The sequence below is a fragment of the Oryzias latipes genome, chromosome 18, assembly GCF_053564925.1.
Source record: "Oryzias latipes strain Hd-rR chromosome 18, Olatipes_Hd-rR_3.1".
Taxonomy (NCBI): Eukaryota; Metazoa; Chordata; class Actinopteri; order Beloniformes; family Adrianichthyidae; genus Oryzias; species Oryzias latipes.
Window position 1 is genome coordinate 12428350 of NC_136254.1, and position 13181 is coordinate 12441530.

The following is a 13181-nucleotide window of genomic DNA, read 5'->3' on the forward strand; positions in this document are numbered from 1 at the left end:
TGAAGCACATATGGAGACGTAGGGAGGAAACCCACACATGCACGAGGAGAACATGGACGTTCCACACAGAGGGACCACGCCAGGATTTCAACCACAGCCTTCTTGCTGTCAGGCGACAGTGCTACCCAGTACACCACCATGCAGCCCTTCTTTTAAAACTAACAACAGTTTCAAACTGTTGAAAGTATATATTTCAAAGCAAACCTTACCCCCGATTCCACATTTTCCATATCCAGCGACGGACTTTGAACGCCCTGAGAAGCAGAAGAAGAAAAAAGTCAAAGAAGAATCCGGACAGCCTGGAGGAGACTGAAGGTTCATAAAAATAAAAAAGCTGTGTTTCAAATTACATAGTGCAAATTAAATTTGCGATAATAAATTTGCTTAATGGAAACATGTCGATTTTGAAAAACCTGCATTTATTGAAAATAAAGTTGAGCATGTCATGTGGAACTGTTGGATCCAACGCTCCAATGTAAAATCACCAGCCACCGTTTCCCAAAATTGCTTCATCCGTAGTCTCTCCCCCATTTAAGGAGCTCGCCGCTCCATGGTCTAAATAAAACTCCTTTGATAGATGATGATGAGCGCTAGTGCCGTGGCAGAAATTTGAATGTATCTGCTTTCACCATGTTTTTGCATGACTTATCGCAGGAGTTGGTTTGTGTTTATTTGCATAATTATGATTTAATGGAAACAGTGTGATTGCGAAATTGGTTTTTTTCAACATTTCTGGAATTTGGATAAAGTTTTGCACGTGTGTAACAAGACTGCAGCTAGAATCAGAGTCTAAAGAAGACAGAAGACATCGGACAACAGCAAACAGAGACATCAAGGTTTAGGTTAAATCGAGACATTTGCTTCCTTCTGATCTGTAACTTCAATTTTGGACAACTCGTCCTTAATGATGATAATTAAGAACCTACAGGAGCTCACTGCCTGGAGATGTGTCAGGGTTTCATTCCCCCTCCCCCCATGGGTGTCATGGGAAGTGACGCGTTGGATCAGCTGCCTTCCAGGTCAGATGTTTACCCATCATGGTCCAGGACCTGCTCCTCACAGCCCACCTCAGACCCTGCTTCTGCTGCACTTCAATGCTTCCATGAACTTCACTTTTTATGATCCAGCTAATCCATCAGAACACATCAAACACGGTCCTGGTCTGTAGTTGACCAGAGCACTGAACCAGCTCTTTACCTCTACTAGTAGAGGGGAGTACTAGTATCCTTTAGGGATCTGTATTTGTTCGATAATCTACAGAGGACTTCCAACACTGGGAATTTCTAGTGGGGGGGTTCCAAAGGGTCATGTGAGTAAGTATAATTTAATGTTTTAACTTTAATTTGTGTTGACTTCCTTTTTTTAATCTTTCTTATTTAAAACTCTTTGAATTACCTTTTGCCTTATTTTATTTATAAAAATAAAGCAGATTATCAGACATGAGGATTATGTTCCCTGGATTAAGAATGATCGCCCTGTTCAAGCGTCATGATTTGCCCCATGCATCTCAAGCTCTCCTTCCCTTCCATCAGGTGAATTAGCACCAATAAGATGATCATTTTTTATCATACTCACAGACAGAGACATCGTGTGCTCAAGCTGTAAAAACATAAAAGCCAGTGAGCTGGGTTAGTCTCTTCACCACAAAGATCCTGACCTGCCTCATCCTCTAAGCCAGGGGTGCCCACACCTTTTTGGCATGTGAGCTACTTTTGAGACCAAGATGTATGTCTATATATACATCTATATCTCTCTCTATATATATATACATATATATATAGAGAGAGAGAGAGAGAGATACATATATATATATATAAAGTATTTTGAGACTAAAATACTGTTTAATAAACATAGTATTGTGAACTATTAGTACATGACATTGTTTATGTACTGATAATTCAAAAACTACAGAGTAAAAGTACACAAATTTATGTGCAGAGATACTTGTGTATTAACAGATGACACGTTTTATTACAAAATCAGAAAGCAGCGACTATCATATTTCATGCTCTGCTGTTAACCGTGCAATGGGGGGAGCATGGATCGGATTCATCGGGCGGGAACTGCGGAGGAACGCGGTGTGATCCAGGCCTCAACAAACACTCCAGTGGGCTGGAGTGGTCTTCTGCCAGGGACTTGACGTGCCGTGGGGCAAGTAGCAACTTTCTAATGGCAGACAGAATGTGCGCTCAGTGTATTTAAACACACATGTGCAGTGATGCGTGTATCAGAGGATATTCGATTGGCTGTTCTGCATGTCAATCAAGTCTCATACTTGATTGACATGGATTTTGATTAACTGACAGATTTTTTGAAAATATATATATATTTTTTTTGGTTATCTATCTTTCCTGGCCTGCGATCTAACTCATGTCCTTGAAGATCGACCGGTTGATCGCGATCCACGTAATGAGCACCTCTGCTCCAAGCTGTTGGGATAAGTCTTCTGGTGGACGGTCAGATTTCCGTCCTTCCTGATGAAAGTGTGAAGAAAAAAGGGTCTACCTGCTACAGGATAGGCATGCAGACAATATCTGATCTAATCCTAGCCCCCCTGAACATTCTCTTGATGTCCAGTCTGGTTCTAAAAGTGGACGTTTCTTCTGGTCCAGTCCAAACAGGTCAGGTCAGGTTCCGGATCCTTCAGGTGTCAGCTCCAGGGTTGGATCTGTTGTCCTCAAGCTCTGCTGGAAGCTCCAGCTGTGCTGCAGTCTCTTACCATCTTTATGTCGCTCTTCAGCTTGCTGATGCCCGCTCTCTCACTCTTGGTGGCGCCAACGTTCCCCAGGTGGTGGATGGAGATGGCAGGACTGATGCCATCATCTCCCTCTCTGACTGCAAGGGGGGAGGAGGAGTCAAACACGAACAACGGACATCAGAGACACTGATCCACAGCTTCAACACAAACAGAAAACACACTGACCGCTGCGCTCCACGCCAAACTCTTTCCCACTGAGGATGTGGTGGAGCAGGTTCTTCAGCTCTGACGGACTCAGACTCATCAGACTCTCTGTGGCCTCGTCACCTACACGAGCACAAAAGCACATATACACACACACACACACGCGCACACACAGCAAGCGTTACCACTGGAATCCTATGCGTTTCCTTTTTATATTGAATTTCTTTGATGAAAACGAAGTGTTGAGTATTAAATAACGTTTTTTTTGTTAAGCTACGTTAAAACCGCACTTGGCATTGCGTGTTCAAGTCGGCACTTTCAATGAAAGGTCTATGTAAACGCGTGTGTAGCGACAAAACCAAACAGTCGCTGAGAGGCTGACGCTGGGTGGGTCCTGTGGGTGGGTTTTGAATGACCCGCTCAAAAACCATACAGCATAACGAAGTTTGTATTTTTGTAGTTTTAATAATGGAAAATGAAGGTAATTAAATCCACTTGTAATATTATGATCAAAAAATAGAAAAAACAAGGAATCAAGAAAAAAGCACAAAAGCGTATAAAGCGCATAAAGCGGTCAACAAACAATACGGCAACCCAGCTCACCCCCCCTTCCACCTTACACAGGGTAAAAACCACAGGTGAGTTATAGTCAATTAACGTCACCGCCCACAAACATGTGACCCACCAGCTGATCCTACTCAATAACCTTTAATTAAAACAATTCTATATTCATTTAACATAAGAAAGACCACACTTAATTCAAAACTCTCACATCAACGAGCATCTACGCACATTTTAAGACCGTTTTAGGGCTTTGTGTACAAAATGTGTGAACTTGAACTAGCGTTGACAGTTAAAGCAGGTCGAACTTTGACCAACCAAGGACTCAGCTTTGGTAGTGACATCATGGAAATCATAATTCATGGAATTGTCTACTGAAATAAATTGCACTTTAGGAGGAAGGAGCACACACACAAGTGTGTTGGGGGTGCGTGTGGATTCTTCTGCAGTGGACCGCTCTCTAGCTGCATGTAAGGCTTCACCTTCAAAATACAGACACGTAACTTTGCGCTGCACAAAATAGTTCCCAAACAAAACATGTAGTGATATTCATCACACTAACAGTGCGCGCTCATGTTTGGTGCTACAGAGTGAAGGAGAACTGTTTCCTCAGTTTATAATCATCTTCAGCAGCTCGGCAACTCTATTTGATTGAATCTTCATTCTCTGTCAAATATTTGCAGCTGGTTTAAACTTAAACTTTGTGATGAAGACTTTTCCCTTTAAGGTCAAAGTGGAGGCTAACAACCAGACGCTAACTTCAGCCGTGTCTGAATTCTAAGCTGTAACGGATAAAGAAAAAAGCAAAATAAAATGACACAATCCTCAGAAAACTCTAAATCTAATAATAAATGTGAATCCATTGCATCTTTATTATCGTGAGATTATGTGAAACATCTGAGAGTCAGTCGCTGATCCACTTGGCACGTGGAAACAACTGTCTCCATAAATCCATTCGTCGAGGAAGACTCCTGGTTTTGGGGCCCATCGTATTAGTTTTGTGTCCTGTTCGGATCCGGGTCCGGGACTGCATTACCCAACATCTGGGTGAAGAAGAGGCCCCTCCCTGCTTGTCCGATGTGAACACCATTTGCTAAAAGTACGTATCTGAATCCCCCCCACATTTCTGGTGTGACCATAGCTTCAGCCCTGACTGCTACAATGTCAGCAGGTTTATTTTTGGACAGTCTGGATATATTAAGTTTCACTCGGCTGCGTTTCCGTAGAGACAGACAAGATAGTGATGATGAGGTCTCACTAAAGGTCAGGTTTACTCTGGAGCAGCACTTTGTAAGGTTGGGGGGGGGGGGGGGGTATACTGTAGGTATAGAACAGGGGTCGGGAACCTTTTTGGCCAAGAGAGCCATAAATGCCACATATTTTGAAATGTAATTTCGAAAGAGCCATACAATAATTTAGTGTCCCTTCCCCACACTGAGGCACGGAGACTTAACCTCTTTTAAAGTTCTTTATTCCGATTACTGCAGACCGCAACAAACGCCGTTCAATTAATTCAGCAACTCCTGAATCTCTCCCGCCGACACGAGAGCGCTTCTCCCAACTTTATATTCGCTCCTGCCGCGTCAGCCCTCCCATTTCCCTTATTCGGCCCATAGCTGAACCCCATTGGTCCAAACTACCTAACAACAGGCTGAGCGACAGAACTGAGAGCCAATCAGATCTCTGCTTGACGCGTTCAATGAACTCCAGAACTTTTAACGCGGCCCAACAGCCATCCAACTCAGTCCGCGACAATTTGTTTAAAACTAAATATACAAGTGAATATGTGTATTTGATTTAATTTCAACATTTTTAAAGTAAAATAAGTCTGTGGATTCTTTTTAATAACATTGTTATTCTGTTGCTAATAAATGATGAGTATTTCTCGTGGTAGTTTTGCTGATGGTCTAGTCTGGTTGATCCGTGGTGAGTTTCTGCTTCATGCAGGCGTTGAGACTTTAAACGTCATCGTAGGCCTGAATGTTCTGTAGATGTGACAAAGACTGATCACATGCAGACGGGGAGCCAAACACACACTCACACGCCGCAGTGGGTGACAGGCAGCGGGTTTTACGTTTTTACAATCCCTGCGCGATTCACCTGCTGCCTGTCCCCACAACACCTCAGCCCCACCCTCTGCTTTCTCCCTCACACATCCCGTCCCCGCATCTGCGCGCTCTTTCTCAGAGACGGGAGCGCGTAGTTTTATGCACGTCAATTCACAGGTTTCCAGCTGGTACAAACTCTGTGAAATAATAGATAATAGTAACTGATAGCGCTGGCGCAGATTTCTCTCTCTAAGCACCGCTACTACTGCGCGCCTCTGGCATCGCATCGCGCCCGAGAAGGACAGGACTAAAGATAAAAAAAAAAGTATAATTAAAGATTTGTCTGCGAGCCACATGTGACCATCAAAAGAGCCATATATGGCTCGCGAGCCATAGGTTCCCGACCCCTGGTATAGAATATCTTACCAGAGCAGTTGAGGGACTGAGCCAGTTCTGTGGCCATGACTTGAATGATGAGGCCGATCCGGAGCCTGAACATCTCGCTGAACAGACTGGGCTGCGTGCGGATGCTCATGGCCAGGAACACCATGATCTCCTGCAGCACAGAGACAAGAATAAATGAGTAAGTGAAGCCTCCTCAGAACAGTGAGGAGAACCAAACCAACCTGTGTGAGGATGGCAACACTGATGTTGCCATCGCTGGCCTCATCGATGAGGGCAGCCAGCTGGTCTGGAGGGATGGGCGCCGTGATGGTTTTCTCCCTGGGTTCTGGAGGCAGACCTACTGTCAGGTGCTTCTGGTGAGCCAGCAGGTCAGAGCAGGCCTGGTGAGAGGCAGACAAATGTTCTCCATCCATGTTTTGGATAGAAACAGCCAGATTGTTCAGAGAATTACAGCAGCAGCCAGCCCAAGATTCTGGTTGCGACACCAACGCCTGCCGCGCCTGTAAAGTGTGTTCAGGTGTGTGTTCAGGTTGTACCGAGTCGAGCTCTTCCACCTTCTTCTTCAGCATCCCAGAGATCATCCGGATCAGGCCCCAGTGTTTGAGGTCACCAGCCTTCTCGTAAAGGTTGCTGAGCAGAGACCGGACAGTGGAGCCCCTCCCATGAAGGTGTGTGTCCCAGTCCATCCCCCTGAGATGGACAGGAAACCAGCTGATCAGAGGGTTCAGACACCACATTCTTTTGTGTCCCCCCAACCCTTGAATGAGGATCACTTCTGTTAAATTAAGTCTCTTTTAAAGCACAAAATGCGTCAATGTAAATTCCTTATGATCATTATAATCCAGTTCAGTCCAGATTATTCCAATAATCTGGCGGACACGGACTAGTAAACAGTAGGGGAAAAAGCAGTGGAAGTCCCTCCCTGATTGTCCAATGTGGACAGCCGATGTTAAACTCACGTCACATGGCCGAAGTGTAAATAGCTTTATGTGGGCTTTAACCTGCTCCTTATTTTGTTTCAGTATTTTCTGAAAAAAAGGCCTTGAGATTTTCAATGAAAGCATAAAATACTTCTTAAGCAGAAAACAAACTTTCAGAAATGAAGCTGCACATTTTCAAAGAATTGATAAAGAGCATTTCCTGTAGAAGATGTCCTAAACCCCAAGGAAGATAGCTGGAGCGCCTGCAGCATCTCACTTGTCTTTGAAGAGGATGTAGAGAATATCTGCCTGGTCCTGGATGTTCCCACTGTCTTTCAGCAGCTGGACCAAAGCACTGTAGTCGATGGCGCCGCTGGCATCTCTGGGGAGGCTACTTTCTGTGGTGATGGACACCTCTGGTGCCTGAAGGACAAAGATAGAGACCAATGTGATGAAATCGCTCTGCAGCAGAAACGCTGGAATCTGGAGGTAGATATGGAGGAACCTGAGCTTCTTCGTGGACAGTACTGTCTGGAAGGTTCAGATTGAGCGATGGATGACGAGTACGAAACAGCTTGTTGGGAAGGTACATGCCAATGTCTGAACAAAAGAAAGACGGAAATGGATTACAGCCCTCTCTAAACACAGAGCAGAAACAAGTGAGATGAACTGTTTGGGTCAACTCACTGTGGATGTTAAGATCCTGAGCCTTGTTCATCAAAGAGACCATCTCCCTGGTTCTTGTAGCAACAGCTTTGAATCGGCCCACACCTTCAGCGCTGGACTTCTGCTTCTTAGAAGCAGAGTGAGCCAGGAGGTGATCCAAGTACTGAGCAAGGTCGTCTGCCTCTGGGGTTCACCGAAGACAGGAGCAGAAGCAGAAAAGAAATCATCAGTCTGGGTTCACAGCTTCAGTCATCACACTTATGGACATGTTTGATTTTGAATCCTTTAGATGAGCAAGTTCAGAGAAAAGTACACAGTCTTCAAGATGCTCCAGCAACTTTATGCAGGTTTCTAACAGTAGCAGGAATCAAGATGCTGTAAGAGTGAAGAACCCCAGGGGCGAATCAATTCTGCTCCTGGGGTGAAATATTACCCTACAGGGCCTTTCATGGAACGTGGTGAAGCACAGAAAATGTGTCTAAAGGCTGGATGAAAAGTTTAGAGGCCAAAACCCCCTCCTTGTAGGAGAAATCAGGGAGTGGAGGAACCTGCGTTCTCCATACAGGTTTGACCATCGTTCAATGTTGTGACTAAGGCTCAAACCAACTGAACCTGTGGGAAATGAACCATAAGAATTTTGAGCCATATTAACCAATGTGGGATTACCCAAGTAAGAATTGGTGACATTAACAAGGTTAACCTTTGTGACATGCATCAAGTTACCTGTGTGACAAAAATCAGGTCAGCCTCTTTCAGCTAAACCGGGTTATCTTATCAGACTCAAACCAAGTTATCATGAACTATTTGAAGCAGGTTAACCTAAATGACCAAAAACAGGTTTATCCATGAGATCTAAATCAGAATAAACATCCACTCTGATCATCTTTTGATCCATTTTCAAAGGGTTCCCAGTGCTCTTTTAATTATGATGATGCTGTTTTTAGCCAAAATCAAAAACCTGTGTCGCTTTAGGACATAGTTTCTGCAGAGTGGCAGTAGTTCATTAGAAATGCACCTACGATTTGTGGGCAGCACTGTTGAAACGGAGCAACCCCGCCCCCCTCCCCCTCCTGCCCTGAGCTCTCCTGCTGAGAGCTCAGAGCAGGGAGCCTGTGGCCCAACCTGTGTTTTTCTACATCACAAGTACTCTTCTTTTTTTTTTTTTTCAAATCGCATTTTTTTTCTCTGCTCCTGATTCACAACAGTTTGAATACAGAAATGATCAAAACTATTTTCTTTATATACGTCCTCCATCATGACAAAAATACCACAAGAACACGTTAAAACCCCGAACTTTATTGAAGAGGAATCTTTAACTTAAATTACATTAACTAGTTTAACATAAATGAGCTTGACTTAAATTATATTAACCTGGTCTAAATTAAGTTAACCTGTGTGAACTAAACCAGGAGAACTCCATTAGACAAACTAGAACAGAGGTGGCGAGGCGGCTCTGGAGCCGCATGCGGCTCTCGGCCCATGAGCATGCAGCTCTTTGCGTCATCAATTGTGGGTGTAAAGTTTCTCCCCATGAGTCAGGGGGCTGTTAGCAGAATTGAGAGCCATGCTGTCTGGCTGTTTTCGGGCGTATTAACGTATGCAAACATCAATGTAGGATAGGAGCAATTCAAATCACACGAGTTTGCTTATTCCTCCTTGAGGTCATGAGGAGTTGGATGATGTATTTGTCACGGATGTGTCGCGACAATAATTTTGACATACTGAGCCTCATTTCATAGGTAATTCACTTTTATACAATTCTCAAATCCATCAGAGAGTAGTAAAAATAAATAATAAAAAGACGTCTGGGCAGTGTGAGTCTTTTGATTCTGCTCCCGACACATGAGTGACCGCCAATTATATGCGCTGTTTTCGCCCAATGCTGGAAAAAATTACTAAACATTTGATGTGCGTGCAGACTTTTACCCTCATATTCAAAATGGCAAAATTCAGAGAACAAAGAGAAACACATAACGTTTCTGGAAGAATGGGAAGATTCTTACTTTTTTACTGCTTTTGGAAGCAGTAAAATTGCTCATGGCTGAAAAGAACAAAACGTATCCCGGGGAACATTAAAAACTCTTCCTGATCTGAAAAAATTGTCTCCTTTTTTAACAAGTTGAAGCTTTTCAAAGTGCACACACACCTGACTGAGCATGCCTGTGTGAATAGTGTGGCGACCGAGGGGTAGCCCCGCCTTCAGCACCTAAGACTCATGGGAAGTGGGGAATCTTGGGTGTAAAACCATGAGTGAGGTGGCTTTGAGCAGAAGTGAGGTTCATGATGTAGGGCTAAAACGATACCTCGAGTTACCCAAGTTACTCGATTACAAAAATTCCTCGAGGCAAAAACTCTGCCTCGAAGCCTCGTTAAATTCCTATGACGCGCACTATACGCGCGGCGCAGGGATTTGATTGTGTCACACGGACCGTTTATTCACACGGACCTTTAGAATTTAGTTGGCGCGATGGCGGAGAATAGATCTATAAATAAACGGCAGAAATTGTCTAAAGTGTGGGATCATTACACACTTACTAGAGAAGAGAACTAGGTGCAGTGTCTCTACTGCAAAATAGAGCTGGCATATCAGCCGCTCCGCGCCCCCTCCGTGGCGACCAGCGCGGGCCGCGGAGGGGGCGCCAAGAGGCAGGGGCTGGGACAGGCGGTAGCTCGCCTTTCGGCGGACCGCAAGGCTTCTTTAAGCATTGCAAAAATAACAAAAGCATTATTTTTACACGAAATATAAACAATGATAATGATCAAATATGTTTTTCTGATTCTTTTATTTTTAATGGCCTTCCACTTTGGTGTTGTGCCACCCTTTCAAAGTCTTCTGCCCCCCCCCCCCCCCCCCCATACAAAATGTTCTAGCTCCGCCACTTATTCAAGACCAACTTAAAAACACCAAAAGTAACATTTGCATCAGAGCAGATCTTTAAAATCAAATGCTTGTTCATTTTATAACCACATCATTTTGTTATGCAGGATTTGTTTTGGTTGTTCAAAAACACACACAAATCCGATTACTCGATTAATCGATCGATTAAATGCTAGATTAATCGATTACAAAAAGAATCGATAGCTGCAGCCCTATCATGATGTTTGAATACCTGCGGTTTAGGTCAAGTAAATGTACTGTTAATCTGGTAGGAAGCAGCTCAATCCTTGATTCCTTACTACTGTGGTGAGCAAGCAGAGTCGTTTCAATACACATAAACATGTCATCAATTAAATGGTTTTCATGACATGGATCCTTCATAAAACTATATATTAAAAAATTACAGAAGAATTCTTTCTTTTCTTAACGAAGGTTAAAAATTAAATTATTGCTACACTCAACTGAAATAAAACTTGAAACAAACACAAGTACAATATTTGCTGTTGTGTTGTAGGGAGAGGAGTGTTTTATGGAAAATAATACAGCTTTAATTGCGTGTTTGTGTGTGTACGTATTGGCAGGTCAGTGTGTGGTGTGACTCTTTGACTCACAGCAAAAAAATTCGGCTCTTGGTGTGAAACTTGTTCACCACCCCTGAACTAGAACATCATTAGCGACTTTAAACAGATTTATTTGTGAAGTGAAACTAGAGGGACTGAACCCTGTGTGACACAAAACAAGGTCAATTTGTGTGATCTTAACCTGGTTAACTCTTGTAACCCTTACTAGGTTCACTTGTGCAACCTACGGTCATCAGTCTCAGAGGCTTTACATCACACAGCCGTGCACGAACACATGCACATCCAGCTCATGCTGCTGCAGGGCAGCTGTTTCTGCAGGTAAACCAACAGTATCACCTGCCACCAAATACCTTTGACTTCCCCTCTCTCACAATGACGACACCTTAACAGCTAAAAAGTGTCAAAAGCAGAAAAGTGAGGATAGCTGTGGCCGTAGCACAGATGATAAATGGGGGAAGCTCTGCAGTCCACATTCAGTGAGGTGAAAAATACATCATCCTCTGATCACAACAGCATCATTAGCAAAAGGGGAAAAAAATCGGAGGAATGATCTAAGCTGCTATGGAAAACACAGACCTCTAGACCAGTGTTTTTCAACCAGTGTGCCGCGGCACACTAGTGTGCCGTGGGAGATGGTCAAGTGTGCCGTGAGAAATTGCCCTCATTAACTGATCTGAAAGCAATTACCATCTCCAGGAAATCAGCTCTTTGTTCATCCAAACAGGCCCTGATAAAACACTGAGAAGTTAAGAATATGGAATATCATACAATTATTTTTTCTTTGTGTTTATTCGATTCTATTAAAGACATTTTGATAAGAATAACGGGATACCGCGATTTAGCTGCAGCTATAACTGTGTAAGGAAAAGTCCCGCCCCTTTAACTGTCTCCACCAATCATTCTTGAAGGCTTAATCACATGTCATCAGTCTGACCAATCAGAAGTGGTTAAAGTCTTCACTTCCTTGTTTCGAATTAGCGCAAAAAAGTCTCTCAGTTCCAACAAAAATACCAGCTAAAGCTCGTCTTTAGCGGTGTAGCTTTCCACAGAATCTGGTATCAGACTGTGGAACAATTGAACAAAACATTGAAGCTCAGAGACGCTGGTCTTTCTGCGGTCGGCGGATTATCGGCACTACATCTCCCATCATGCAGTAAAGTGACTGTCTTAGCGAACAATGAGTCTCTCCCCTTAACGTCTTAAAACAACGAACACACATCAAACAGTTTTTGAAACTTTTGACTTAATTTTTAATACATCTTTTAGAAAAAACAGCTGCAGCTTCCAGCGTTTTCTGCAACAATTATCACAAAAATGCATGTGAGATTGCAGAGCGGCTGTAGATCAATACAGACTGAGCTTTTTCTTTTTTTTTTATTTATCTATTTTTTTGGATGCTGGTGTGCCGCGGGATTTTTGTCAAGGTTAAAGTGTGCCGTGGCTCAAAAAAGGTTAGAAAAACACTGCTCTAGGTCACAAGCTTTCAGTCCTGTTTTCCGCAGCTACTGAGGTCATTCCTCACCTTCAACATTGTCGTCTTACCATCATCACAATGCAACTCATGCACATATCCATCGCTGGCATCATCATGGTCATACTCTTCGGCGTGGGAACCCATGCTGCCGAAGCGCTTACCATCCAGGAAGCTCAGGTGAGCGCAGCAGGAGGTGGTCAGGAACTCTGACAGCTTTCCCGTCTGGATCCTGTGGGTGTGTGTGTGTTGGGGGGGTCAAAGATCAGCTCATTCCCAGCTGTTTGAAGAGCAGCACAGAGCTGTCATTTCCTTGTAGTGTCCGGCGTTCAAAGCTCACCTGGCTCCTCCAAAATACCCATCCTGTAGCTTCTTCAGCGTCGCCAGGACAGCCGGGTCCAGATCTGTGCGGTCTTCAGCTGAAGATACAGGAACAGGAAGTGACACTGCATCTTTGTAGTGAAGAGGATGTAACTGCCTGATGAAGGACGGTCAGCGGAGGCTCACTCAGCATGGTTTGAGAGACGGGGAAGGTGACCGTCGGCCGTCCGGTTATCCTCCACCTGGAGGACAGGTAGGCGATTTCTGTCCTCAACATCTCTACGATCATTTTGTTGTCCAGAGCCAGGTAGAACTGCTGGTGGTCGATGAACTGAGGAGGTTTTCAGGTAAACAGGAGGAATTCAAAGATGAACTTTGACTGCTTAAAAACACTTAAAATTATTTAAAACTTTATTTGTTGACTGATT

At 43.8% G+C, this 13181-nt stretch overlaps 2 protein-coding genes across 3 annotated transcripts in view; one reads left to right on the top strand and one right to left on the bottom strand.

The window, feature by feature from the left end:
• Positions 1 to 13181, top strand: part of rps4x (ribosomal protein S4 X-linked) — a 152603-nt gene that overhangs the window by 80712 nt on the left and 58710 nt on the right. The window lies entirely within an intron of this gene.
• phka1a (phosphorylase kinase, alpha 1a (muscle)) overlaps positions 1 to 13181 on the bottom strand; it is a 31183-nt gene that overhangs the window by 4232 nt on the left and 13770 nt on the right. The window contains exons 16-27 of one of the 2 annotated variants that reach the window (XM_011487672.4): positions 12940 to 13084; positions 12773 to 12851; positions 12597 to 12664; positions 7524 to 7685; positions 7342 to 7436; positions 7114 to 7259; positions 6453 to 6606; positions 6138 to 6296; positions 5938 to 6067; positions 2924 to 3025; positions 2720 to 2835; positions 210 to 254 (exon numbers count right to left, since the gene is read on the bottom strand). In XM_011487672.4, the coding sequence (XP_011485974.1) occupies positions 210 to 254; positions 2720 to 2835; positions 2924 to 3025; positions 5938 to 6067; positions 6138 to 6296; positions 6453 to 6606; positions 7114 to 7259; positions 7342 to 7436; positions 7524 to 7685; positions 12597 to 12664; positions 12773 to 12851; positions 12940 to 13084 (1401 nt within the window). Of the gene's footprint in view, positions 1 to 209; positions 255 to 2719; positions 2836 to 2923; positions 3026 to 5937; positions 6068 to 6137; positions 6297 to 6452; positions 6607 to 7113; positions 7260 to 7341; positions 7437 to 7523; positions 7686 to 12503; positions 12665 to 12772; positions 12852 to 12939; positions 13085 to 13181 lie in introns of both variants that reach the window. The other variant, XM_011487671.4, reaches the window with a different exon arrangement.